Consider the following 27,614-nt stretch of genomic DNA (forward strand, 5'->3'; position numbering starts at 1 on the left):
CAGTTTCTTTATGTTGCACCAGTTCAATACAAATGTCATCTTGAGGCATTTCTGGAGATTTCAATGGACAAGCAACACATTCTGGTTGAATACCAGCAAATTCCTTTGGTCAGATCCATTTCTGAGGTGGGAGGGTCATGGGCTGTTTGGTCACCTCTGTTACGCACTTTGAATGTCAGGCACGCACAATTGATGTGATGGCACCGTCAATCAATTCGGTGGGTTTGTCGCAATTTTCCGTGATGTAAACAGTAAACACCCCTTACCTGGAGGACAACGTTTTCGGGTCTACCATGCACTGCGGTCTGGCTAGATTTGATGATTGCTATTAAATGCGCTGCGGTCATAGAGATTAGGTGGGGAATAATCAGATAAAAATGTTAAGTTGTCAGTGGGGAACATGCAGAAGGCAGCTTTACACAGAGCATTTAGATGGCGGAATGGAGTTTATTCTGTTTTCAAAACTGGAATCTGAAAAAATGTAAAAGAGGATAAATGCCTGCAGCCGACCTAAGAACAGCTGAATACAGAAATCGCCGGTATTAAAACACGTGTTTGTATGAAGGTTTTGTCATCTTTACATCATTGGTGTGAACAGTAGCAGGTTAAACAGTTGTACAACCGGGTGACCCGTCAGCTCTTCAAACCAAACCACACACACACATAAACCGGGTGACCCGTCAGCTCTTCAAACCAAACCACACACACACATAAACCGGTGATCCGTCAGCTCTTCAAACCAAACCACACACACACATAAACCGGTGATCCGTCAGAACCGCGCACACGGTAAAAAGCTCTGGAAGGATCCACATGACCGATCTTAGAACTACGGGAGGATTCAAACTCTGCTTGTTCATTTTTACCTTACACAAAAAGTGCCAAGCCGCCAAATTTACAAAAGTAAACTGACCCATAAGATTTAGGCTGTGTGCGACATCCAGGACTCTCACAGACTCGCTACATACAAGATGTTTTGACACAATAAATCTTTTTTTCTCCTAAATGTTGTTAATAGTAAAGAGGGTTAGATAATTAGAGGGTTAGATTTCTTTGTTTCAATTGGAAACTTCTCATCAAAGAGGTCAAAGGTCACATGTGGGGTAACCCAAGGTTCAATCCTAGGACACCTCTTATTCAATATCTCTATGCTCCCACTAGCTCAGGTTATAATATTATATAATATAATTATATTATAATAATATTATAATAATATTATATTATATAATATAATATTAGCTACCATAACTATGCAGATGACACACAGCTCTACATTACGATGTCATCAGGAGACTCAGAACTCATCCAATCACTGAACAGATGCTTAGAACAGATAAATGTGTCGACGTGCCAAAACTTCCTCCAGCTGAACAAAAACAAAACTGAAGTTATTATTTTTGGACCTAAAGAGGAACGATCTAGAGTTATAGATCTAGAGTTATAGATCTAGAGTTGTAGATCTAGAGTTACAGATCTAGAGTTATAGATCTAGAGTCAGTGCATAGCTTCAGTTATTACAACTAAAAACCAGCGATCAGGCCAGAAACCTGGGAGTAGTGATGGACTCTGACCTGAACCTTCAGAGCCACGTAAAGACAGTCACAAAGACGGCCTTCTATCACCTGAAGAACATTTCCAGGATTAAAGGACTAATGTCTCAGCCAGATCTAGAGAAACTCATCCATGCGTTTATCTTCAGTCGTATTGATTATTGTAACGCCGTCTTCACAGGTCTGTCCAACAAATCAATCAAACAGCTGCAGCTGATCCAGAATGCTGCTGCTGGAGTTCTCACTAAAACCAGGAAGATAGAGCACATAACACCAGTTTTAAAGTCCCTCCACTGGCTCCCTGTAGCTCAGAGAATAGACTTTAAAATATTGTTGTTAGTTTATAAATCACTGAATGGTTTAACACCACAATACATTAAAGATCTGCTGCTGTTGTATCAACCTTCCAGAACTCTCAGGTCTTCTGGTTCTGGTTCTGCTCTGCATCCCCAGAACCAAACGAGGAGAAGCAGCATTCAGCATCTATGCACCAAAAATCTGGAACAAACTTCCAGAAAACTGTAAAACAGCTGAAACACTGACTTCCTTTAAATCTCAACTAAAAACCCACTTGTTTAGAGTTGTATTTGAAATGTAATCAATTGCAAATTTATTGACGGAATCTGACTTGATATTGTTTTTATTGTTGATTCTATGTTGCATTGAATCAACAATGCAACATAGAATGTGTTTGATTTGATGTAAAGCACTTTGAAATGCCTTGCTGCTGAAATGTGCTATACAAATAAAGATTTGATAACAAATAAAATATTCTTTTCTGTTTTACTTAAAGGAAAATCTAAAGGTACACACAGTGCATCTCCAGGCGCCCTGTGCTCAGCTACTTATTACAAGTATAAAATACACACAATTAGACCTGTCGCCATAAATGATAAATCAATTAATCGTACGATAAATTAAAACTATCAACGTCATTTTAATTATTGGCGTTATCGTCTCTTCCGGCCTTTTTCTCTTTCTGTTGATGACACTGAATGAAAAAAGGCTCAACTCCGCTGCTCTCCACTGACCCTCCCTTCCTCATTTCCTCAGTGTAATGTCCAGTTCACACTACACCATCTTAGAGCTGTCGGCCCATTTTCAAAACCTGAGAGATGACACATTAGCCGACAGAAATCCTAGGTATAACGGTTCCATCTGGTTCCATCGTGCCGTGTGGTGTCCAACAAGGGGAACAAAATAATGGCTACAAGTTCAGTTAACTAATTTTAAAACCAGGCATTAATCAATGTTTTACTACAATCTACCTGCAGTGCATGTGGCTCTAGTGTCAGCGTAACGTCCTGACTGAATGAAAATCATTAGAACCTTTTTATGTCACGTTAACGAAGAACAGCTGAAATGTTAACGGGTTCATCAACTGGTAGCAATTTGGCTCCAACTCCTCCCCTCGTCATTTCTATATTCTTTGCACCAAATGTTGAATAAACATTAATGTTGTTTCCACATATCATCTCCAATGTCCGCTGGAGTTCTTCTGATTGGCTACCTGTCACATTCAACAGGCTGCATTAAGCTCCCAGTGGGGAAAACCCCTGATTTAGATCAGAGTGGCCACAACGATCTACCGTAACACACCACACACTACAGGATGATTGGTTATGAAATTATAAATTATTATATCCTTTCCATTAAATCAGTGTACAAAGGTCTTCAAACAATATTATCGTTTATCGCAATAATTTTCGAGACAATTAATCTCTTTGCAAAATTTGTTATCATGACAGGCCTACGCAGAATACAGCCACAGTATAGACAGATATGACAAAAACCACGACTAGTCAAATATTTGGAACATTAAAAAAATAATAGTAAATAGATGTCAAATATTCTCCAGCAATGCCAATTTAGAGCAGCAGGACAACCTAATGGTTCCAGTGTATCATCATGTTACGGTGCAGCAGCGCTATCTGGATGCTGTGGGTCTGAAACCAAAAGGCTGCGCAGATTATATTTGCTGCATGTTCCACAAATTGTGTGGGAAAGAGATGTTTGAGTAAGACTGTTGACAATATTTTTGCATTAAAAACAAAATGAAAAACACCATGAATAAACTTTACTGCTCTTTTTATTTAGCAGATGAATTTCAACAGCCAACAGAGACCTGAAAACCATCACTAGCTATTGATATTTATGACTACTGATGGCTGATTGGCTTTTGGAAGAGTGTGATGGCTGCAACTACAGCCACACAAATGCGGTAATATTTAATCACACAATAGGTCAGCCATTCTCATTACATTTATATTTGGATTTCTTTAAGTTTAGGATTTAATTTACAGAATAATTTGGTTTAAGGAAAGGCATAACACTGTATTCTGGAATAAGTGCGCACATTTTAGTTTACACTGTTGTGTTCTGCTTGATTTAACCTTTGTTTGTTTTTGAGTCACCTCAGTGCTGGCTGCTCCAGTCCTTCAGGAGAACAGAGGTGGAGAAGGGGTGGAGCCAGCCTATTGAAACTGCAAATTGGTTTACACCACTACTCATCAGCAAGTGGGGGGGAATGGAATTTTCCTTTGTTAGTTATAGTTAGGTTTTTGTGTGTTTCCCCCTTTGTGTTTTCTATGTGGCCCGATCAGCCAGTATTTAAGTTTCCCCTTTTGTCTCATTTCAGTAGGTCTGTTTGTTTCAGTAGGTCTGTTTGTTAGCCTGAGTTGAATTTTGTTACTTTGACCTCTTTTATGGGCCCAAATTCCTAATTTGTTCATTATTGACCCATGTTTGTTGTTCTGGGTTCAATAAAAAAAAAACACTTTTGAATCTAAACCTGTGCCTGAATCTCCTTTGACTGCTCAGACCATCACAAAGAGCAAAGAGGAAAAAAACCCAAAACAAATTCATGCAATTATTTTTTGACCTGAGCAAAAACGATCTGCTCTGGGCAAAGTGTGGGTGAGCATTTGGTTCGGACTCCCAAACAGACATGGGCCCGATGTCTTTTTTTTTTTTTCCCCAATTCTATTAGAAAGAAAGTATCGTCACAGTTCTATAAATGGTGACAAATACAGAAATTTCATTTAACAATTAGGCAGAATTAGTTCAGATCTGGACCGGATCAGAGTCCAAGCCTTTTTTCAGACGTCAGACTGGTTCATGACCCCAACCCGACCTGAAACTGCCGCATGTCTGTAAACCTTTGGGTGACTGTTATGATCTGGAGCCTTAGATTTGGTCCAGATCTCAGTGCTGGAGGTTTTATCTGTACCTTTGTCTGTATACAAACACAGAGATGTCAGTCATGAATTGTTAGAGTTGTGTGCAGCCTGTGTAAATGTCTGATGGGACCAGCAAACGGGCAGGGCAAGGCCATAAAGTGGGGGAGGGGCAAAGGCCCCCTGAGTCCCCTGGTTCTGGTGCCTATACCTTTGGTATTCGTTGTTGCCTTTTAACTTGAATTTCAGAGAAACAACTTTTTTTATCAGACCACACTGCCATTTATTGCTTCACAACACTTATGTATGACTCACACAATTGTTCTTTAATAATTAATAAGATCATTGCAACGTTTTATGAGCAATGCACCACAGTGACCAATTAGTGTGTGAGTACCTGGCGAGGCAGATCCTTGCTCTTTGACCTCCACTAAGGGTAACCCCTCCCTCAGCAATGGGCGTCTTATCTTTCTCAGGCAGCAAGTCAAAATCCTTCAGACAGAAACAAAGGAGTCACTGGGTCAGAATTCTGTGTAGTAAATGCAGCTTGAAAAATGATAAAACACAATGAATAGAAAAGGAGCTGTTACTAATGACAGGAATGACGCCTTATATGCTTATTCACCTTGTTGACATACAAAGATGGATGTGTAAACTTGGAATGATATCAATATGCTTCCCCATCCTGCCAAACATCTACTAATTGGTTCCAAGGATCTAAACCCAAACAAAGTGAAGGATTATGGGAATTTAAGAGTGGGGACCACTGAGATGGGGTTAATTGTAGTCCACACAAATGGAAACCAACACAGCAGAACAAAAGAATTGACTTGACAAACATTTATGTGAAGTGTAAGTGAGAGCTACACAGAATATTAACCATATGAAGACAGAAGTACAAAAAGTGCAGAAGAAGGAATTAAACTTGAGTAACAAGATGGTAATGATTGGAATCGGACCATTTTAAGTTTGACTGGATGCAAATGAAAAGCAACTTTATACCATTTAGAAGTAGCTTGGTTAAAACTAGCCTGTTGTTCTACTTTGCCTCATCCAGAGGGACAACCAACAATCAGTTATTGTTATTTCTCTGATTGTTGAAATTTTAAACAATTGGATTGCTAACATTTGGTTGTGATGTTATGTAATGAGCCAGTTATGAACAAATAGTGCTATGAAACTTGGCCAACAATAAAATGTTTTAAAAACTTTAATTACTAGATTTTTTTCACTTCCTCCACTGCCATTGCCAAACTACAACCATACATAGGCTGACTACAATTCAAAAACAAGAAACCCGACCTTGTCTTTTACAGCTCTTCATTCTGTATGCTAACAGACTAGGATGAAATTCATCCTGAGAAATCAAGCTTAATGGGACAAATCTCAGATGGAGCACTGAAGAGAGATGGAAAGCAATGGCCAGGCTTAATTCAGAGGCTATTTTAAGGAAAACTTTGTTTTCTGTTATGAGGAGACATGTCTGCAGATAATTCAGCAAGAGAGCGCGAAACCTTCAGCAGATGAAAGGAAAGTTGAACACCACAAAGTGGTTCTACTTTACACTTTTGATCTTTCGATCTCTTTCTGACATGGAACATGCAGGAAGGCAGAAATGTAAGTCATTTTGTATCAAGAGATGAACAGATCACAAATAGAACATCTTAATCAGCTTTCTCTACTTTATTATCAAATTATTAGGAATGACACATCAAGCCACATCAAAACACAAACCACAGATAGGAGAAGCACATGGGTTTGGTAAATAGAGACAAGCTAACTGGTGACAATAAATGGAGACCAAAGGGACAAACTAACACTATGAAGTTTATACCATTGAAACATCCTACCTTCTTTACAACAGCTTCCGCTGTCCCAATTGGAGCATAGGGGATCAAGTTAATATGATTAATATGATAATACCTTGTACAATAAGTCAGTATAGGAAGACAAAACTAAGTCACTCATTGAAACTCCTTCTAAATGTAAGTCACTTTGGTTTTTTTAATCATCTCAAAGTGGTTTTAAGCTATTTTTTGGACAATGACTGCTTATGAATTCCATCCATCCATCCATTTTCTGTTCACCTTTGTCCCTAATGGGATCGGGAGGGTTTCTGGTCTCTATCTCCAGCTGCGATCACCCTGGACAGGTCGCCAGTCTGTCGCAGGGTAACACAGACACATACAACCATGCACAAACACACACACGCACACGCACACACACACACACACACACACACACACTCACACCTAGGGAGAATTTTTAGTGAGTCCAATTAACCTGACAGTCATGTTTTTGGACTGTGGGAGGAAGCTGGAGAACCCAGAAAGAACCCACCATGCACAGGAAGAACATGCAAACTCCATGCAGAAAGACCCCGGGCCGGGAATCGAACCCAGGACCTTCTTGTTAAAGTGCTACCAACTGCACCACTGTCCAGCTCTTTGCTTATGAACTAATGTTTAATCATTTTACTTTTTCTTTGCTAAGCCACTTAGCATTCACCAATACAATCAGTCAAATTTAAAAACGATCCTGAACTCAAACTGCTGACCTGTGTTGCATCTGGACATCACAGACAAATTACCAAACAATGTTTTAAATTGTACAGGTTTCCATTTTGTTGGAAGGATAGTGTTCCTAAACACATTTCATTTCTTCACCTGAAACTATGAACATAACACCGTTTGTAAATGCAAACATGTATTTTCCAGAACCACAGAGATTTTGGAGAAACTTATTTGACTCCACTTGACTTCATTTATTAGCTTACAGTTGGCATTTAGTGTCATGGTTCATTTAAACCACTTGTATAAATAGGGTTGGAGTAATTATTATACAGTGAACCCTCGCTGTTCAAGTATTTTCCAAATTATCCATGGAAAATTTAACTGCTTACAAATCATACCATAAATTTAAAGTTAAACTGCTACTTGACACAGTATTGGTTGGTGCTTGCAAAGTAGCCAGTCCAGGAGTGTCATTCATTTTCCTTGGGGCTGATTGGCTCTACCATCAAGAGTGGAGATAAGGAAAACTGAACACCAGCATTGATTCCTTAATGTCCTCAAATTTTAGATTAATCTCAAAACTGCTGTTTTGTTCAAAAACACTGGATGAAATTGTTTTTATCCAATTAATTGACTTTTTAAACAAGAATGGGAATTTGGAGACTTTAGAACTTTAAGGCCCAACAACAGCATTTGACACTGTCGACCACAGTACTCTAACATCCTATTGCCTTTGTTCATACCTGCAGGACAAAAGTTTCTGTGTTCATACACCAAACTTTAAGTCCATTTCAGAACCTCTGTCTTGTGGAGTTCTTTAAGTTTCAATTCCCGCCCCTCTCCTTTTTTTCATTGTATCTTTTGGTATTAGAGTCAATTATGAGAAACCATGGCATCTTTTTTTACTGTTATGCAGACGTCTGTCTGATTTAGCTTCCTATGAAGTCTAACCACCTGAGGACTAGCATTGGACACCACTGTGCTCGAAGATTCAACACCAAGAAATACATGCATTTGTTCAACTGTAGCTTATTAAATTGTTCTGAAACAGGAATACTCTGGTCAGAGTGTCATTAAAGAGGACCAATAGCAAACAAAACAGAAAAAGCAACATTCTTTTCAATGCACAGGTTTAAATTTAATGGATCATGAATCAATTTTAGAGACAAAGCTTTAAACAACAATCTGAAACGTATCTAGTTTGCTATTCTTCATATTACACACACTCAAACATTTCCCTTCACGTCTATACATAATGCAATAGAAATGTAAAGAATTGAGAAAAAAAACAACAAACTAAAGTCAGACTTTTACACCCTTACATCCCAAACTCCTGAAAAACAAAACCAACCCCTCTAAAAAAGGCACACTGGTGTTGGATGCTGGCTTTGTTTGCTGTGGCAATATAATGTGTTTTTGTTCAAATGACCAAGCCAATGTCTGTTCTACAATGAATAAAGCATTGAGTATATATGATGGTGTGACCCACAGAAACAGTTGTGGGAAAAATATTATTGAATATAAATTTCACAACTACTACCCAAATCTTCCGTAAGCATTTGTCGTTCAGTAACAAAATGATTTAACAGGACAAATTAAGTCAACAAAACCCTCTCAGGTCTAAAATGTACTTCTGGTTTACTGAACGGTGCCAGTGACTGAGAGAAAAAAGGCTCATTTTCCACAGCAGTGACATAACCAGGGAATTCAGGAGAGACTTTATTATGCTGAGTGTCCATCACTCAACACTGAAGCTCATGAGTGTGAGTGTCTGTGTTTCAGCGTAGGAAAACAAAATGTGCAAATACACATTTGCCTGTGAGTGTCTGTGAGTGGGTAATTGTAGATACTGCATACACAGAACCCCTTTCACAATACTTACCAACAAAGGGAGAGCTTTTGTAAAAAGTGACCTTTACCCAGTCCTCACATTTTTTGCATTTCTACTACTCTCTACAAGTTAGGTTTAGTTGTATTGTGGTTGAAGTTTTGGTTCAGGGAAGGGGTAGAGTTGAGAAAAATGTATGGGTTAGGTGTGAATGCAGTTAAATAAATGGAAGTCAATACAAAGTCCTCAGTGTGTATAGAACTACAAGGGTGTGTTTGCGTGTACAAACCAGGTTTTTATATCCTTGTGGGAACATATTTCTGTCTAGAATGTAGGGTTGTGGGGACATTTTCTTGGTCCCCATGAAGGAAAATGCTGTTTTTGGGTTAGTGGTTAGGACTGTGATGGCTATGTTTAGGTTTAGGTTTAGGTTTAGGGTAATGGTTATGCTGCAGAAAATGAATGGAAGTCAACGTAAAGCCTCCACCAGTCATGAAAACATGACCGTGTGTGTGTGTCTGTTTGTTTTGGTGCGTTGTATAGCTGTTGCATAAGTAGACAAAAGAAACCTGGAACAGTTAGACCTGGAGTAAAACAGAATCATTAATGGAGCAACTGTTGACATTTCAATTTAGTAAAAAAAAGAAAAAAAAAATTGCAGTTAAGATTTGAGCTAAATGGAGAGCAATAAAATATTTTGTTTTCTTCTTATAAGCATTGTGCCTTTTGCTTGTTCTTAAATATATTATCTCTTCAATTGCAAGGCACGCTTCTCATGTTTCTTGCTATGAAACAAGTTATCCTTCCTGGGGTGAATTTTTTTATTTTATTTTTTTTACAGATCCATGAAACAAGAAAGAACGAATGAGCTGTAGGTAGAAGTGAGCATACCTCTTCCAGCTGGCAGGCCTTAATGATGGAAGTGTAGCGAAATTCGTCATAAGTCAAGCCGAAAAGGATGTTGTCACGAATGGTCCCTGGCATTATCCAAGAAGTCTGCGGTGAATACGAAACTCGACCACTGTGTCTAATTTTGCCCTCTGATGGCACCAGCTCTCCCAGGATCATCATGAGAAGGGAACTCTGAAGAAAATGGGGAACACCGACTTCTACAACATTTTAAGCTCAAGATAAACAGGGTTTGGTTGCGTCCCGCTGCGTTTTACAGTCGAAGCATTTCACTTACAGTATTCACATTACATATTTTTACTATAAAGAGCATAAGCATTGCTTTAACTATTTGTTTGAAATACCTTTCCAGACCCAGTAGATCCAGCCACTCCGAGCATCATGCCTTCCTCTAGGCGTAGGTTGATGTTTTTGAGAACAGGTGTGATGTATAAGTTAGTGAAGAACAGTCCATCGTCACCGGTCATGTGTCCATTTGCTTTGTTCTCCCGCTTGATCTTCTCAAAGAGCTCAACAATACCCTGCAAGAGAATTTAGAGTTTGAGTAAAGTGACGAAGACACAGAGGTATTTACAATCCTTAACACTATGAAGATACCAGTCCATGAAAATTCTGTTATTAAATGTCCACTTTTGACTTGTAAGAGCTTACCATATCGTACTAGCTACACATTAGCATAACTTGGCAGGTTTGGGTTGAATTATTTTCAATCTTCTTTTTTCTTTTTTTTTTTTTTTACATTGCCTTGAAAAATTATTCATATCTCTTGAAGATTTTCACACTTTTTCCATATTACAACCACATAATGTTTATGTATTCTTTTGGGATTTGAAGTGGAAGCTGAAGGATGAATGATTTGCAATGATTTTTGTACTCCAATACCCTAATATCAAACTGTTGACCAAAAATTGTTATGATTAGCAGGAGTACCGTATCAATCTCTCAAAAGTTCAAATAATATCTAAATTAGATAAGTGAAAATTCCAGAGCAGGACCAGTAAAGAGAGAGAAGTAGGAAGTTTAGACCATTTCACCATCACCTTGACATGTCTGGCAAACTAGATAAACATTATCAGGATTGCAATATTATGTGTTTTGCTGAGATCAGCTGATCGACCAGAAAAAATCATGCAAGTGTCAAGGATGTCAAGGGCACATTGCTCTTGTATGTAGGAGGTCTACCTCCTCTTGCCTCTTGTTTTTCTTTACTTGTTGTATGAACACCTTCTTCAGAGGCAACCTATGATAAAACAGTTCTGCAAATATGGTCAGAGGAAGCTGAAGAAGGTCTGTGTGGGGTTATTTATAGGCAACAGACTGGGATGCTCTCTGCCAGTCACATGGAGATGACTGTCGACAACGCCATGCCAAACAGAACGGCGATTTGATTTCCCAATGACAAATCTCTGGTTACTACTGACCTGAAGGAAATGACTAGCAAAGAAAACCTGAGAGACAAAAAATTACTGAAGAGTTTCCAAAGCAAATAAAAATTGAGACATGCATTACACAAATATAGAGTTAAAGGGAAAAATGGGATTGCTAAAAGAAAATCCATAAAAGTTTTAGGTTGTTTGCCTGTAAGCAGAATAGTTTTCAAATTTTTCTGCCTTATCTTGTTCTTTCAGACAATGACACCAGAGTAAACTCCTCTGAGTCTGAGGAAAAGAAGCACAAGGACAGGAGAAGACTCACAAAGGCCCACAATAGCCTTTTCAACCCATCTGTCTCTGCCTCTGACCAGATTAAAGGATGACGCAGAGCTATGCTAGAAAAGGGGAACCCTGCATGACTCACTAGGTTATTCATTGACCCCCCGTGACGTTTTATTGGCCTAAGCTCCAGTAATGCCAGTATTGGTTGTAGTTTGTACATGAAATTGTCATTGTAATGAGCTGACGTACACGCTGTCAGCTGTAAAGAAAAAAGAAAGAACAACAGCCCTCTTGGCATTTGTGAGCGAATCCACACATTCCAGGAAGAGAGTAAAAACAGAATTTGGGAATTGGGTAATGAACACCAAGTCTCAGAGGGAGAACTAGAGTGTTCCCAGCAAAGTGGTGACACCACCTGGTTAATTAACTATGCAAAGTGAGGGATTGTTGGGCGTCTGTTTTCTCACGGTATTGGGTAGACAATGAATCACACCTGTTAGACTAAGTTTACAGCCTTTGACTATAGATAAGAAATTACAATCCTCTCCTGGTGACAGTGAGGAATGAACTTTTACACCTGTAACTCATTGTGGATTAAGGAGTTGACTTTCCTCAGCGTTGTACTGTCGAAGCTTAGCATAATGATAGAGAAAAAGGAACAACAAAATATTCCCCCTAAACACACCATTGCTGGATTTCATGCTGACATACGGCAATTTAGACAGTCTAATTTTTTGTCTCAACACATTTCATACATTTTTTTTCAATTATTACTAATATGAAAATCAGATGAAAAAACCAGGCATCATCTGTGGGTAAAATTATTATTTGTCCATAAGTGATTCATCTTTAGATTTTACATTATACAATGTGTTTAATAAGTGAAGGATTAAACGTCTGGTTTGTGTCTGATGAGTTGTATTGTCAATCCATATCAATGAAAACAGCTTGCAGCAGCATGTATTTTGCATTTAGTAATGTTTGTTGAAGACTGGTTCATTTAAAATGACATTTTACATTTAATGCATCAGAATGACGACAGCTTATTTAAAAATAGGTTTTAATTTTTATCATTGTATTGTTTTGCTTTTTAATAAACTATGAATAAAATCCATAGTTTTAGCAGAGATGGACACGTCATAAAAGACATATGGCATCTTTACTTGACAAAAACACGATTAACAAATGTTTGAAAGTAACTGACGTGTGGTTATTGTGCAAAAGCAGGTTCTGCACCACTGCGTTACCTTTACAGGGTTTAGAGCTTAATAAGAAGAGGTATGCAGGCCTTATTAAACAGGACTAAGATTTGGATTCTCAGGTGTCCAATTGGGAATATCAAGGCAGTGCCTGTACCCAACACAAGTTACATTTTAGTCATTCTGGTCTAAAAGCTGGATTCATTCATTCATTAAATAAATAATGAAAAGATTTTTTGTCAGTTCAAAACTGTCGATTTTAACAAAAATGTAGTCTAAATGTGTCATCATATTTAAAACTGTCCTTTCACATTTCAGACTCTCAGCTTTAGGATAACCAAGCACTGACTATTTTTCTACAAATCAGAATTATTGTAAAACCCAACTGCAAAAAGAATGAAATGGGTTAATTTATATGAACTCAGACTGCTTTTACACCAGCAAGATTTAAGGGATCGAACTCTAAATTAAATATCTGCTTACAGATCAGGGTTTAACATGGACTAATGCCTAAACAAGGACAAAGTTTAACCTTTACACTGGAATTAGGTCTATTGTTCTCTAGGATTGTCCAAGTGTACTGAGTTTGCAAACAGACCTCATCCCAGGATGCAGAGACATTGATCAGCTCCAATCCAACTGTGGTCAAGCTGTAATCCATTACTTTGTATTCTTCCTTAAGCAGAAAATCCTGGAAGCGAAATACACACACACACATGTACACGCATGCAGCATGGACAATATCAGCGTTTCCTTCATTATGATGCAAAACTAACATTTTAGTTTTCAAAATCAAAGCAGCAATCACATCCATTTAACACCAGCTTTATTAGATATAAGATTCAGATGGAAATCAGTCCTTTCTTGTCTGAGACACACTAATATCTGAATATCAAATTATATTATTTGAAACAGAGGTATCCCTAAAAGTTACATAAATTCTCAAAAATAGATCAGTGTGCTTAAAAAAAACACTAAGAAAACTGATTCTGCCTACCTCAATCTTCTGGACCAGTGCCAGCGTGTCGTACCACATCTGGATGGAGCCTGGCAGCTGGCGGGTGAGCGTCATACGTAGTACGACGCAGTATGACGCTGTGGTGAAAATCCGCCGCAGTATGATGCCGTTACTGAGTGCATATGGCACGATGGCCGATATGATTACCAGTATGGCAGAGAAAAAATATGAAGCACTGTAGAAATAGCGCAGAGAGCCAATCTTTCTGGTTAAAGTCATTTCATCCCTGAACAGAGAAGAAAAATTTATATTTTAGGTAAATATATTATCATACACAACTATTACTTTACACTACCAGTGCACTGCAGTTTTTTGCCTATCAGGGATCTTTAAGAAGCCTGACCTGCCAATTCTGATTTCAGTTAATATTTTTTTTGTTTTTGTTAAACATAGCTACAAACTGATGAAGTTGGGAACAGGTGGGTGATGGCAGGGCAAATGGGGGCAGTGGCTGATTTTCTCATCTTTGGAGAGGTAGATAAGATCAGTTGATAATATCGATTTCACATCAGCCAATCACTGATCTCCCAAAATCTGGGCCGATTTAGTGAAGCACCCCTTCTTTATTCAATAACATGTACTGGATATTTAGATTATTAATATGGAAATTAAAAATTTTAATGTCTGTCAAATGTGTAACATTTGAAGACTGTTTTAAAAAAAGAGTATCAAAATTAAAAAAGTAGGTAAAATCATTAGGCAGTGTTGAGCAACTCTGACTCTAAAAACCAGTAAACTTGTAGGATTTATAACTATCATAATGAAGCATATTACTAACAAACCAGCAAATCAGCTGATTTATTAAGTAAGAGAAATATATTTAACCCACATTATGTTTAATACTAGTATGTTTCCTGTGGAACTCATCCTTGGTGTGAACACCAGCCCTAAGGCCTTATAGACGTTTCACACTAAAAATCACATGATCAACCAAAGACTTCTGAATCAGAATGTTATACTGAAGGGTCAAAATCAATGTTTTCTACAATAAAAACTTGATTTTCAAGCTTGGGTAAAAACAATATTTCTAAACATTTTTTTCACTATTTTAAAAAGATTTTAAACAAGAAGTATCAGATATTATTAAACATTTTTTTCCCATTAAATTGAATGACAGACCACCCCACCATTACAGCAAGGATAACAGAATACAACTGATATGAGCAGTGACTGCACAAAATGGCACATTTAAAAAACAAATTAAGGAAAATAATGTTTTAATTATTTTCATTCTTTGTGTATCTAGTGAGTAGTGTTGCCCTACTGTCTGATGTTTTTGATAATGGTTTCCATCACTTCCTCCCAGCCGTACGCCTTCACCGAGTGAATGTTCTCCACAATCTCAGAAGTAAGAGCCAGACGTCGGTTTATCAGCCCGGCACGCTTCGCCCTGCATGCAGCACGCATATTAACATCGGAACATAATCATGCAAATTTTTGAGTTTGCATGATTATGTACACTAACAGGAAGCTACAGTTTAAAAAAAGCTAAGAACTTATCAGATTTGAACAAAGATTTACAATTATAGTAGTGTTGATATGTTCTATGCTATACTAGGAGATTTATATTTTCTGTGTGTGTGCATTCGTGTGTGTGCGTATGTGGTGACGTATTCTCACCTAGGAGGTCCCATCTTCAGAGACAGCCACGCTTGGAGAATGCCCAGAAGAGTGAGAGCTGCCAGGGCACAGAAGCCATTCACTTCTATCAGCTCCCAGATCAAACCAGTACACAGGATACACTGCAGAGGGGTGATCCATACAAAGTGTGCTAGTCCCAAGCTCTGGAATGCAAACACACACACAGAGTGTTGTTCAATGAGAGCAAAGAGGCACATTGCTGTTGCTTTTGAACACCATATGAGGGAGGAATTTTTGAATAAAAAAAACTGAAACAAGAAAAACTGAACAATCAAATCAACAACCTACACATCTTTTTTCACAATACAAAAACTTTCATATAAAGTCAACATTAAAATGTTTTTTTGCATTTATATATATATATATATATATATATATATATATATATATATATATATAGTGTTAGTGTATGACCATTGATGCGGTCATACATGCGGTCGCTGTGTTCTCTCTTTGCAAAAATACAAAATGTTACAGAGTATTTTGAGTTTCACTATACTTTCACTTTCACTAACACCAGGTGAGATTAAAACCTCCACCAAATGCATCATATCAAAGCCCGCAACCCACGTCGAAGGTCCATGATTTTCTGCCATGATGGAGAATAATTCAACAGATTACAACATTTTGGGGATGCTGTGAGAAAACTCCCCTCTGTCTCTAACATATGGCTTTTACAATAATCACAAACTGTGACCAACGACAAGCATTAAGATTAGAACGGCTCACCAGCAGGGTTTGGCCTAAAAGTAGATTTTCACCATTTCAGAGAAAACGAAAGAAAGCAATTAAAGAGTACCAACAAGGTACAGACTCACAACATAAATGTGCATACATTTAAAGTATTATTAACACTAGTCTTTAAAACGCATGACAATTCTTTCAATTGTTCCACAATGCAGTGCAGAAACATATAAAACAGCTAAAGTAAAAATGTGTCACAAAACAACACTTGGCCATAAGTTTTTACAGCCAGAACTTGTTTTCAAGATTTTTTAAATTATTTTAATTACTCTTATTTTTATTAGCATGTATTTTAATAACATACAGTCTGCATATATTTTAAGGCAGCTTTATCTTTTTAAGGCTACTACTACAGAGATATTTCTGCAGGAAACTGATAAGTGGTTTTGGAGCTTTCATTTTATTTACACCAATTAAAAGTGAAGCAGCACAATACAGCGCAAATCTATCTATATCACAATATGAGTATATGTAATATACATATTAAAAAGAACTGCAATAAAGATTAACTACGGTAATTATTTCATTCAGATTCTTTATGCTTGTAAGATTTTTGGTGAGATGCAGTGAAGATGGTCGAATCGTTTGGAAACCACAACTTGGCCAAAAGAAATTTTTACAACAGGTCGTCATTTTTGAGAAATAATAAACTTTACTTTTTTCTTTTACTCACATTTTATTTTGTCCATTCCTTCTGGGTTTTAATAGGATTTAAACAAAAGAGGAGAAGTCAGAGTAAATCAGAGTCAGATTTATTTCTATCCATCTATCCATTTCCTGTACACCCTTGTCCCCAGTGCGGTCAGGAGGGTTGCTGGTGCCTATCTCCAGCGAACATTTCGGGAGAGGCGGGGTCACCTGGACAGGTCGCCAGTCTGTCGCAGAGACAGACAGGACAAACAACCATGCACATACACTCACACCTAAAGATAATTTAGAGTCCAATTAACCTGACAGTCATGTTTTTGAACTGTGGGAGGAAGATTTATTTCTATTTTATTTTTATTTTAACATCAAGATCTGAGCTCTAAGTTGGGAACACTTTTATTTTTATTTTTTTGGGATTTCTCATTTCATCAAGCCTTTTTCTTTCGGTTTATATTGCTTGTTTTGGCAGCATCAGTCCTCCACAGAAACAAAGAGCTTCTAAAAAAAACAAACTCAGATACACACAGATGAAGGAGAAAGAAGAAACGGAGGCAAGAGAGATTAAATATGCCTTTAATCCCTCTTTTAAAATGCCTTTAAAAGAGTTGTGGAAAGAGGCAACAAATTACAGCACTGTATTCAGATTATTTCTGATGAATTTAACTATTTAGGAATTTATCTGGGGTCACTCTTTCAAGTGGTCCCAATTCTTCCTGAATATTTTTCTATTCTTACAAATAACGATGATCTGCCTTTAAGCCCTTTGAAAGAGAAAAAAGAAAGAGCAGCTAAAATGACAACCAGGAAGGCATAAGAAGACAGCAAATTAGAGCTGATCATGAGACAGTATCAGTCAAGTTTATTAGCTATACCCCTATGTGAAACATATAAGGAGGGAATCCCTCCTCCCATTTTAAAAAGTGAATTCCAGGCTAAAATGTACGCAATGATTTTAGAAGTGCCTGCAGGACTTTATGTGTGATGCATGACTATTCACAATGAATAAAGCAACAAAAGCAGCACGGTGAAGCGCGCCAACTCTCACATTTCATCAGTTCCTTTCTGCTGAATCTCACCTGTACTATAGTGAAGTACCCAGTTTTCAGTTCATGGAGTTGCCCTGTTATCCATTTACTTGTAAGTTTCCTCCTTTCATTAATCAGGCACCCCACCATACACCCTCACACACACACACATGCACGCACACCAAGTAACACCTTTGTATTAGGTTGGCCATATGTGAGCTAGGTGATAATTGCCCTGTAGCAGATTGCAGAGTGTTTCTACATTCAATGTCCAGGTGATACCCCAACAGCACAGGTGACACCACACACACTTGTGCATGCCCTTCAGCTGTTAAGCATAGCCTCGCATTTATTTTCCAACCTGTTAAGTTGGTTACATGATGCAGCGTTTATGGACCAACACTTGATTGACTCTATGTTGTGTCCTCTCATTCTCAGAAAACAGACAACAGCTGAGTGTCATAATAAAAATGAGACCTGTTGACCTGTTGTCAACTTTTACATTTAGGATGGATTTAAATACAATAAGCAATTATCCAAATTCTAACACGAGTGGATGTTTCAATGGTTTCTATTTCAAATGCAGCCTTCTTTTCTCCTACCTCATCCAGCTTGTTGAGGTGGGCAGACATGAGACTGACAAGCTGCCCGGTGCTAATCTTATCCAACACCCTACTGGACAGCTTGAGTGTCTGAAAAAAGTAAAAATTGGGGTTGCTAGTTGAAATTCAACAATCATAAGTGAATTTGGAAGGAAAGTTTGTCACACTGAAGGATTACTGGAATCTCCTTCTCATACCTTTTTGTATATGAGGCTGAAGAGGGCAATGCGAATCTGCATGCCGAGGTGATGCAGGCCGTAGAGGGCGGGCTGCAGTAGGATGAAGCGAGCGGTGAAGAGGAGGCCGAGCCCCAGGGCCAGGTAGTACCCCTGACTTCGCTCTGGAGCATGGAAGGGGTCAAAGGAAGCAATAATGCGACCTGAAAGCTGAGGCTGCACAGTCTTGGATGCCTCCTGCAAAGGAAAGACGATACAGCGACACTTCAACAGTTTACTGTTGCTTATTTTGCCTCAAACATACCAGTGTGAAATAGAGATGCCTGATCTGATGCTTGAGATTGATTATTGATTGACATGGTTGAAAGATACACCCAACTCAAAGTCTGCCAATTGTCCAGGGTTTTACATTTTCTGTCATCTCCAGTGTATTTATTTAGGGTATTAGAGGCTGCAGTGAAACCTCCATTCAATACCACCAGTTTAATTTGACAATCAACTCTTTTTCTTTTACCAACATGTTTTTTCATACCTCAGCTTTTATTAACAGTCTGGTGTGATCCAGTCAGAGTCCTGACATGAATATGACAGAGAATTTGTAGAAATAGCAAAAGATTAGGCCTAGAGGGCCTTTCAACCTAAAAGACTTGGAGCTCTGTATCCAAAATTTATGATAAAAATATGAGTGAAAAACCTGTGAAAAACTGGTTGGACATTATCAGAAACTGGAGAGCTGGGTTGGACTCTCTGGTACAAAACTTAACTGGTCCAAATCATACCTGAAGAACAGGGACTTCCTACTGATAAGTAGGACAAAAGTCATATGTGGGGTACCCAAAAGTTCCATAAAGGTTCCCCTCCTATTTGATATCTACATGCTCCCAATAGTTAAGGTTATAAAAAAAATATTAGATTAGTTACGCAAATGGTACACAGCTCTACATTACAATTTCACCAGGTGATTCTGAATCCATCACAGCACTGAACAGATGCTTAGAACAGATAAATGTGTGGATGTTTCAGCATCATCTATTACTTCAGGTAAGACAGTTAGAAAGTAGAGATCAGGCTGAAATCTGAGAGCAATGATTAACTCTGACCTGAGCCTACCGAGCCACATAAATACAGTTACAAAGTCAGCCTTCTATCACCTGAAAAACATTTGCAAGACTAAAAGTCTAATATTCCAACAAGATTTTGAGAAACTCATCCATGCATTTATCTTTAGTTGCATTGATCACTGTAACAAGTCTGTCTAAAAAAATCAAGCTGGAGCTGATCCAGAATGCTGCTGCTGGCGTTCTCACTAAAAACAAGAAGATATAGCACATCACCCAGTTCTAAAGTCTTTCCACTGGCTCCCTGTAGTTTAGTGGATAGACTTTAAAATATATTTATTTAATTGATAAATCACTGGATGGCTTAGCACCACAATACATTAAAGAACCTGCTGTTGAGTAATTCTTCCAGACCTCTCAGGTCTACCTATTACAGTCTACTTTGCATCCCCAAAATTAAAGCCTAACATTGAAAAAACAGCATTCAGTTTGTCTCCACCACTAATCTGTAACAAACTTCCAGAAAAGTGCAAACCTACTGAAGCACTGAGCTACTTTAAATCAGGGCTAAAACCCCATTTTCTTTGAGCTGCCTCCGATTCATAACTGAAACATCAGAAAGATTCTGTTTTTCAACCTGTTATCATTTTTCCCTTATTTTGCGCCATAATAATTTTTGCCTGTTGGTTGTTTTATTTTGCTTCTAATCATGTAAAGCATTTTGAATTGCCTCACTGTTAAAAATGTGCAACACAAATAAAATTGCTTGACTTTTTTTTGTTTGAAGGTAAGGCCAGACAGAAAAAAGAGTTAGCATATCTACAGCTACATCTCAGTAAATTAGCACAAGGCACATGAGGCTTGTTCCTCAGATTAAAAACACATTTTGAAAACAGCAACCTTTATTCAACATGTTGTTCATGAAGTCTTTATTTCAGTATTCAAATGTTTTTATTGGTTTGATGTAATACTCTAATTTTAAATGTTGTGTTTTTATTAGCAGTTAGCAAAAAGCCATCATAATTAATATAACAAATGTTTGAAAACAGCAGTCTCTGTAATTAATCTATGTACCGGTAATGTGTAAATAAACTTTTTAATAATATCATCCTTTAACAAGAGACAACTGTATTTGGCAATGCCTTGAGGTACAATATCATTTGCAATAAAATATGCAAAGAATTATATGAAAGATTTCTTGTTCTGTATAAACAAGGAACATTTTAAAGAATTATAGATACAAAACAAGAAAATTCCCTTTTCTTTTTGTGATGTTACTGAAACTGTCTTCACTCATTGTTAGGTATCAGGGTTTGTTCATTCTTTGGGGTTGTCTTTTCCTTTTTGTTTTGTCTGTGGCTCTGTTACTCATCCACCAGATAGCGGCAGAAGCTGCCTCCAAGGCAGGGTGTACCTGTGGTTCAGCGCACCTGCCAATCATCATCTAATCATCCAGAGGCCCTAATTCAATCATATGACTCAGCCCTTCAGGAACTAAGTACCCAACAAGCCGAGACCAACCAAAGCTTAGCCAAACTAACTACTTTCTTGCAGAACTCTGTCCAACCTACAGCTGCTCAGAATCCTGCACCAGCACCCGATCCAGATCCACCAGTCCGTGCCACGTTTTCCGAGATTCGTCGTCCATCTCCAGAAAAGTTTTCAGGTGACATAGAGAAATGCAAGGGATTTATTTTACAATGCTCATTTATCTTTAATCATTCACCGCAGAGTTTCGTCCATGATGGCGCTAAGATCGCCTACATCAGGGGTCTCAAACTCCAGGCCTCGAGGGCTGCAGTCTTGCAACTTTTAGATGTGCCTCTGCTGCACCACATCTGAATAGAATAATTAAGGCTCTGGAGAACTGGTCTACACAAGGTGGAGGTAATTAAGCCATTTCATTCCAGTGTTTTGTACCTGTGGCACATCTAAAAACTGCAGGACTGCGGCCCTCGAGGCCTGGAGTTTGAGACCCCTGGCCTACATACTCTCCCTGTTGTCAGGACGAGTTTTAGATTGGGCGGAGGCTCGATTTCCATACCCCACTAATTTTGGCTGCACATTTGAGGATTTTCTGAAGGAGTTTAAACAGGTTTTCAGACAGGACACTGATAAAACATTTAACTGCCGGGAATTATGGACAATTAAACATGGTCAAAGAACAGTGACAGATTTTGCCATCAATTTTAGAATAAAGGCAGCTTCCTCTAACTGAAATGCCACCGCTCTTAAGAGTGCTTATTTTCACGCGTTAAATGAAACCATAAAAGACGAACTAGCCACCCTAGATGAGCCCGAGACTTTGGAAGATCTTATAAATCAGACGATCCGACTGGACAACAGGATTCGATCTCGCACCAGGGAATGCAACGGTAGGAATCCTGTCCTTTCAGAACCAGTATCCACTTCCGTTAACTTAGTTTCTAACTTGCAAGATACCACCAAACCTGAGCCAATGCAAATTGGCAGTACACGGCTCTCCCCTGAAGAGCGGCAAAGACGCATCACTTCCCGCCTCCGCCTATACTGTGGTTCACTGGACCATTTCATTGCCCGTTGCCCTGTCCGTTCAAACCCCCGGGTCCGCCAGAAAATATGAGGAGACTGGCGGACCATTTGCAGGAAAGAAAATCTCCTCGTTTATTGTTACCTGCCACTCTGCTCTATGAAAACCAGTCCATACCGTTGTCCGTTCTAGTGGATTCCGGTTGTGAACAGAATTTGATCGATTCATCTTTTGTCCAGCAGATGTTGCTGGAGACCATCCCTCTACCTGTTCCTCTCCGTGATTCCGCTTTAGACTAGAAGGCTTTACCTAAGGTCACTCACAAAACTAAACCCGTTCATCTGATCATTTCAGGAAATCATAGAGAACTTATTTAATTTTTTGTCTTTCCGTCAGCTAACTCTCCTATAATTCTGGGTTTTCAGTGGTTGCAGCAGCACAACCCCCACATCAATTGGGCAGACCTGCATATAGAATCATGGTCCATTCATTGTCATTCTTCTTGTCTCCTCTCAGCGGTTCCACCAGGAGCTCCACCGGTGGACCATGAAGCAGCAGATTCACCCAAACTATCTTCTATTCCTGTTGAGTATCACAATTTGTGTCCCGTTTTTAGCAAGACTAAAGCCCTCTCATTACCACCTCATCGCCCGTACGACTGCGCCATAGACCTTGTCCCCTCCTCCCACTACCCACCAGCCGTTTGTATAATATCTTGAGACCATAATAAAGGTAGATGGAGATGTGAGACAATACTCACAATCGTTGACTGTTTTTCCAAATCTTACCATCTCATACCCCTTAGACTTCCCACTGCTCTCCAAACGGCCCAACTTCTCATAAAACACGTTTTTTGACTACATGGTATTCCCCTGGAGATTTTGTTAGACCCGGTCTAACAAAATTAACCAGAATTCACATCACAAGTCTGGAAATGTTTATGTGCTGCCCTTAATGCCAAGGTCTCTTTTACCTCAGGTTATCATCTACAGTCCAATGGTCAAACAGAGAGATTAAATCAGGAACTGGAATCCACACTCCACTGTTTAACCTCCTCTAACCCCGCTGACTGGAGCCAATTTCTTTCATGGGTAGAATATGCTCACAATAGTCACGTCTCTGCTGCCACAGGGTTGTCTCCTTTCAAGGTCTCACTCGGTTACCAGCCACCACTGCTCTCCTCAGATGAGGATTCTATCGCTGTCACCTCTGTACAACCTCACGTTTGTCACTGCAAAAACATTTGGAGGTCCACCATCAACGTCCTCAGTAACACATCTGCTCAGAATAAGCGCCTGGCTGACTGGAAATGGGTTCCTGCTCCCACTTACACATTCAGTCAGAAGGTTTGGCTGTCCTCTCGTGATATTCCTTTGAAAGCTATGTCTAAGAAACTATCCCACAGGTTTATCCATCCATCTATCCATCTTCTTCCGCTTATCCGGGGTCGGGTCGCGGGGGTAGCAGCTTCAGAAGGGAGGCCCAGACTTCCCTCTCCCCAGCCACTTCCACCAGCTCCTCCGGAGGAATCCCAAGGCGTTCCCAGGCCAGCCGAGAGACATAGTCCCTCCAGCGTGTCCTGGGTCTTCCCCGGGGTCTCCTCCCGGTGGGACGTGCCCGGAACACCTCACCAGGGAGGCGTCCAGGAGGCATCCTGACCAGATGCCCGAGCCACCTCAACTGGCCCCTCTCGACGTGAAGGAGCAGCGGCTCTACTCTGAGTCCCTCCCGGATGACTGAGCTTCTCACCCTATCTCTAAGGGAGAGCCCAGCCACCCTACGGAGAAAACCCATTTCGGCCGTTTGTATCCGCGATCTCGTTCTTTCGGTCATGACCCAAAGCTCATGACCATAGATGAGGGTGGGAACGTAGATCGACCGGTAAATCGAGAGCTTCGCTTTTTGGCTCAGCTCTCTCTTCACCACGACGGACCGGTACAGCGCCCGCTTGACGGCAGACGCCTGTCGATCTCCCGCTCCCTTCTTCCCCCATTCGTGAACAAGATCCCGAGATACTTGAACTCCTCCACTTGGGGCAGGACACCCCCCTGACCCGGAGAAGGCACTCTACCCTTTTCCGGCTCAAGACCATGGCCTCGGATTTGGAGGCACTGATCGCCATCCCAGCCGCTTCACACTTGGCTGCGAACCGCTCCAGCGAGAGCTGCAGATCACGACCTGATGAAGCCAAAAGGACCACATCATCCGCAAAAAGCAGAGATGCAATCCTAAGGCCACTAAAGCGGATCCCCTCAACACCTTGGCTGCGCCAAGAAATTCTGTCCATAAAAGTAATGAACAGAATCGGTGACAAAGGTCAGCCCTGGCGGAGTCCAATTCTCACCGGAAACGAGCCTGACTTACTGCCGGCAATGCGGAACAGACTCTGACATCGGTCATATAGGGACCTGACAGCCCGTATCAAAGAGCCCAGTACCCCATACTCCCGGAGAACCCCCCACAGGGCTCCCCGAGGGACACGGTCGAACGCCTTCTCCAAGTCCACAAAACACATGTAGACTGGTTGGGCGAACTCCCATGCACCCTCCAGGACCCTGCTGAGGGTGTAGAGCTGGTCCAGTGTTCCACGACCAGGACGAAAACCACACTGCTCTTCCTGAATCCGAGGTTCAACAATCCGACGGACCCTCCTCTGCAGAACCCCCGAATAGACCTTGCCAGGGAGGCTTAAGAGTGTGACCCCCCTGTAATTGGAGCACACCCTCCGGTCCCCCTTTTTGAACAGGGGGACCACCACCCCGGTCTGCCAATCCAGGGGAACTGCCCCCCATGTCCATGCGATATTGCAGAGTCGCGTTAGCCAACACAACCCTACAACATCCAGAGCCTTGAGGAACTCCGGGCGGATCTCATCCTCCCCCGGGGCCCTGCCACCGAGGAGCTTTTTAACCACCTCGGCGACCTCGACCCCAGAGATTGGAGAGCCCAACCCAGAGTCCCCAGGCTCAGCTTCCAAAATAGAAGGCATGTCGGTGGGATTGAGGAGGTCTTCGAAGTATTCTGCCCACCGGCCCACAACATCCCGAGTTGAGGTCAGCAGCACACCATCCCCACTGTAGACAGTGTTGGTGCTGCACTGCTCCCCTCTCCTGAGACGCCGGATGGTGGACCAGAATCGCCTCGAAGCCGTACGGCAGTCTTTCTCCATGGCCTCTCCAAACTCCTCCCACACCCGAGTTTTTGCCTCAGCAACCACCCGAGCCGCATGCCGCTTCGCCCGCCGGTACCCATCAGCTGCTTCCGGAGTCCCACAGGCCAAAAAGGCCCAATAGGACTCCTTCTTCAGCCTGACAGCTTCCCTCACCGAAGGTGTCCACCAACGGGTTCGAGGGTTGCCGCCGCGACAAGCACCGACAACCTTGCGGCCACAGCTCAGATGAGCCGCCTCGACAATGGAGGCACGGAACACGGTCCACTCAGACTCCATGTCCCCCACCTCTCCCGGGACGTGTTCGAAGTTCTGCCGGAGGTGGGAGTTAAAGCTCCGTCTCACAGGGGATTCCGCCAGACGTTCCCAGCAGACCCTCACAACACGTTTGGGCCTGCCAGGTCTGCTCAGAATAAGCACCTGGCTGACTGGAAATGGGTTCCTGTTCCCACTTACACTCTCAGTCGGAAGGTTTGGCTGTCCTCTTGTGATATTCCTTTGAAAGCTATGTCTAAGAAACTATCCCACAAGTTTATTTGAAGTTGAAACCGTCATCAGTCTTTCTGCAGTCCGCCTCTGTCTTCCTGCCACCCTACGCATCCACCCTACCTTTCATGTCTCCCAGATCAAACCCATCCAGACCAGTAGCTTGTGCCCTCCTTCCAAGCCCCCTCTCTGATTCGTGATTAACATGCTTCACTTCCTTCTTGTTCTTTTTGGCCGCCAGGTGGCAACCGTTGGGGGGGGAGGGGAGTACTGTTAGTTATCAGGGTTTTGTTCCTTTTTGGGGGTTTTCTTTTCCTTTTTGTTCGTCTGTGGTTCCGTTACTCATCCACCAGAAAGCGCCAGAAGCTGCCTCCAGGGCAGGGTGTACCTGTGGTGCAGCGCACCTGCCAGTCATCATCTAATCATCCAGAGGTTTAAGAAGAGCGGACTGACTGAACTTCTTTGCCTTAGTGTTTGCCAGTGATGGTACCTTGAGCCCACCCAGAGTTACTCTGTGTTTTTCCTACGAGTCTTCTCAGAGCAATCCTTTGTTGCCTCCCTGTTCTCAGGTGTTCCTTAGTGACACCATGTGACCTCCTCGTGAAGAGCCCATTCTGGTCTTCTGGATTATCCTCCCTTGTGACGCCGTGGTGAATACCCACTGGTTGCCCGAGTCCCACATCCATCCCCTCAGTTGGATCTCAAGCCAAACCCTGAGCTGCCAGTTAGCAGTCGGACCGTTCCTCAGCTTTCCTCCGCACCTGAACCTACCTGTCCATCCTCCACCGCAGCCTCCTCATTGCTACGCGGAACCTCCTCGATCGAGCCAAACTCTGGAACCCAGATCACCGTCCAGGACCAGTAAATAAGGAGACGATCCCTGAGCCCGCAGCCTACCCTCTCTCCGCAGCAATTACTCATCATCACAAGTAAGACCGTTCCCGTATAGCTGTGTATCTCACATTTCTTACCGCCTTGAATTCATCATGTATCTGTTGTCCTTCAGTGCGCCAGCGACTCCATAATCCTGCTCCTGGAGAAACCCTCATCCATCTACTTGCTCATCTATATTCAATAAACATTGTTATACTGATTCTGTTACTCCTGTGGTGTTCTGCATGTGGGTTAAGAAATTAGATCCAAACATGACACTCATTAAAAAAAGAATATCTGAATGTAATCAGTTAAAAAAGATGACTCATAATTCACTCAGACACCAGGATCAACAATTAATTTGTCTAAAGGATAACTGAGCAAAAATGTGTTGACTTGAATCAACTCCTTTCAGAACAGCTTTGTATTCCCACAGTGTCCTCCGTGGATCTAACAAGCATTCCTGTTGTCCAGACAACTAGCTCCCACTGTACAAAGTTACCCAGTAGCTGCTGCCCTGTCCCCCTCGTATATCTGGGACAATGACATTGCAGTCCAACGTGCCTGTCATCTTCAGTTGTTGCTCCACTGTAGCGCTATTGGTCTTGTCTACCAGGGCAACAAGCTTGACACAAAACAAACAAGTTCCCAGTAGTGGAGCCACAGTGGGGTGACACCAAGTTTGATCGTTTTAATTCAACTGAAAATCTGCAGTTGGAGGAAATATACATATTTTAACTGCTTGGCAGTTAAAGCTGTAGCATATAAAATAGATACTACAGATTATATGTCTAAAAATTGAGCTGCTCTGCCTTCTCGCAGTGCTCCAGAGCAA

The 27,614-nt window shown here is 40.9% G+C and overlaps 1 protein-coding gene across 2 annotated transcripts in view; it reads right to left on the reverse strand.

Annotated features, from left to right (window-relative positions):
* Nucleotides 1-27,614, reverse strand: part of cftr (CF transmembrane conductance regulator) — a 56,051-nt gene that overhangs the window by 20,291 nt on the left and 8,146 nt on the right. Inside the window, exons 4-12 of one of the 2 annotated variants that reach the window (XM_044125735.1) lie at nucleotides 18,706-18,921; nucleotides 18,509-18,598; nucleotides 15,469-15,632; nucleotides 15,113-15,238; nucleotides 13,828-14,074; nucleotides 13,429-13,521; nucleotides 10,321-10,497; nucleotides 9,959-10,150; nucleotides 5,124-5,218 (exon numbers count right to left, since the gene is read on the reverse strand). In XM_044125735.1, coding sequence (XP_043981670.1) covers nucleotides 5,124-5,218; nucleotides 9,959-10,150; nucleotides 10,321-10,497; nucleotides 13,429-13,521; nucleotides 13,828-14,074; nucleotides 15,113-15,238; nucleotides 15,469-15,632; nucleotides 18,509-18,598; nucleotides 18,706-18,921 — 1,400 coding nt within the window. The remainder of the gene's footprint in view (nucleotides 1-5,123; nucleotides 5,219-9,958; nucleotides 10,151-10,320; nucleotides 10,498-13,428; nucleotides 13,522-13,827; nucleotides 14,075-15,112; nucleotides 15,239-15,468; nucleotides 15,633-18,508; nucleotides 18,599-18,705; nucleotides 18,922-27,614) is intronic. The other variant, XM_044125736.1, reaches the window with a different exon arrangement.

This window comes from Gambusia affinis, linkage group LG08, assembly GCF_019740435.1.
Source record: "Gambusia affinis linkage group LG08, SWU_Gaff_1.0, whole genome shotgun sequence".
NCBI lineage: Eukaryota > Metazoa > Chordata > Actinopteri > Cyprinodontiformes > Poeciliidae > Gambusia > Gambusia affinis.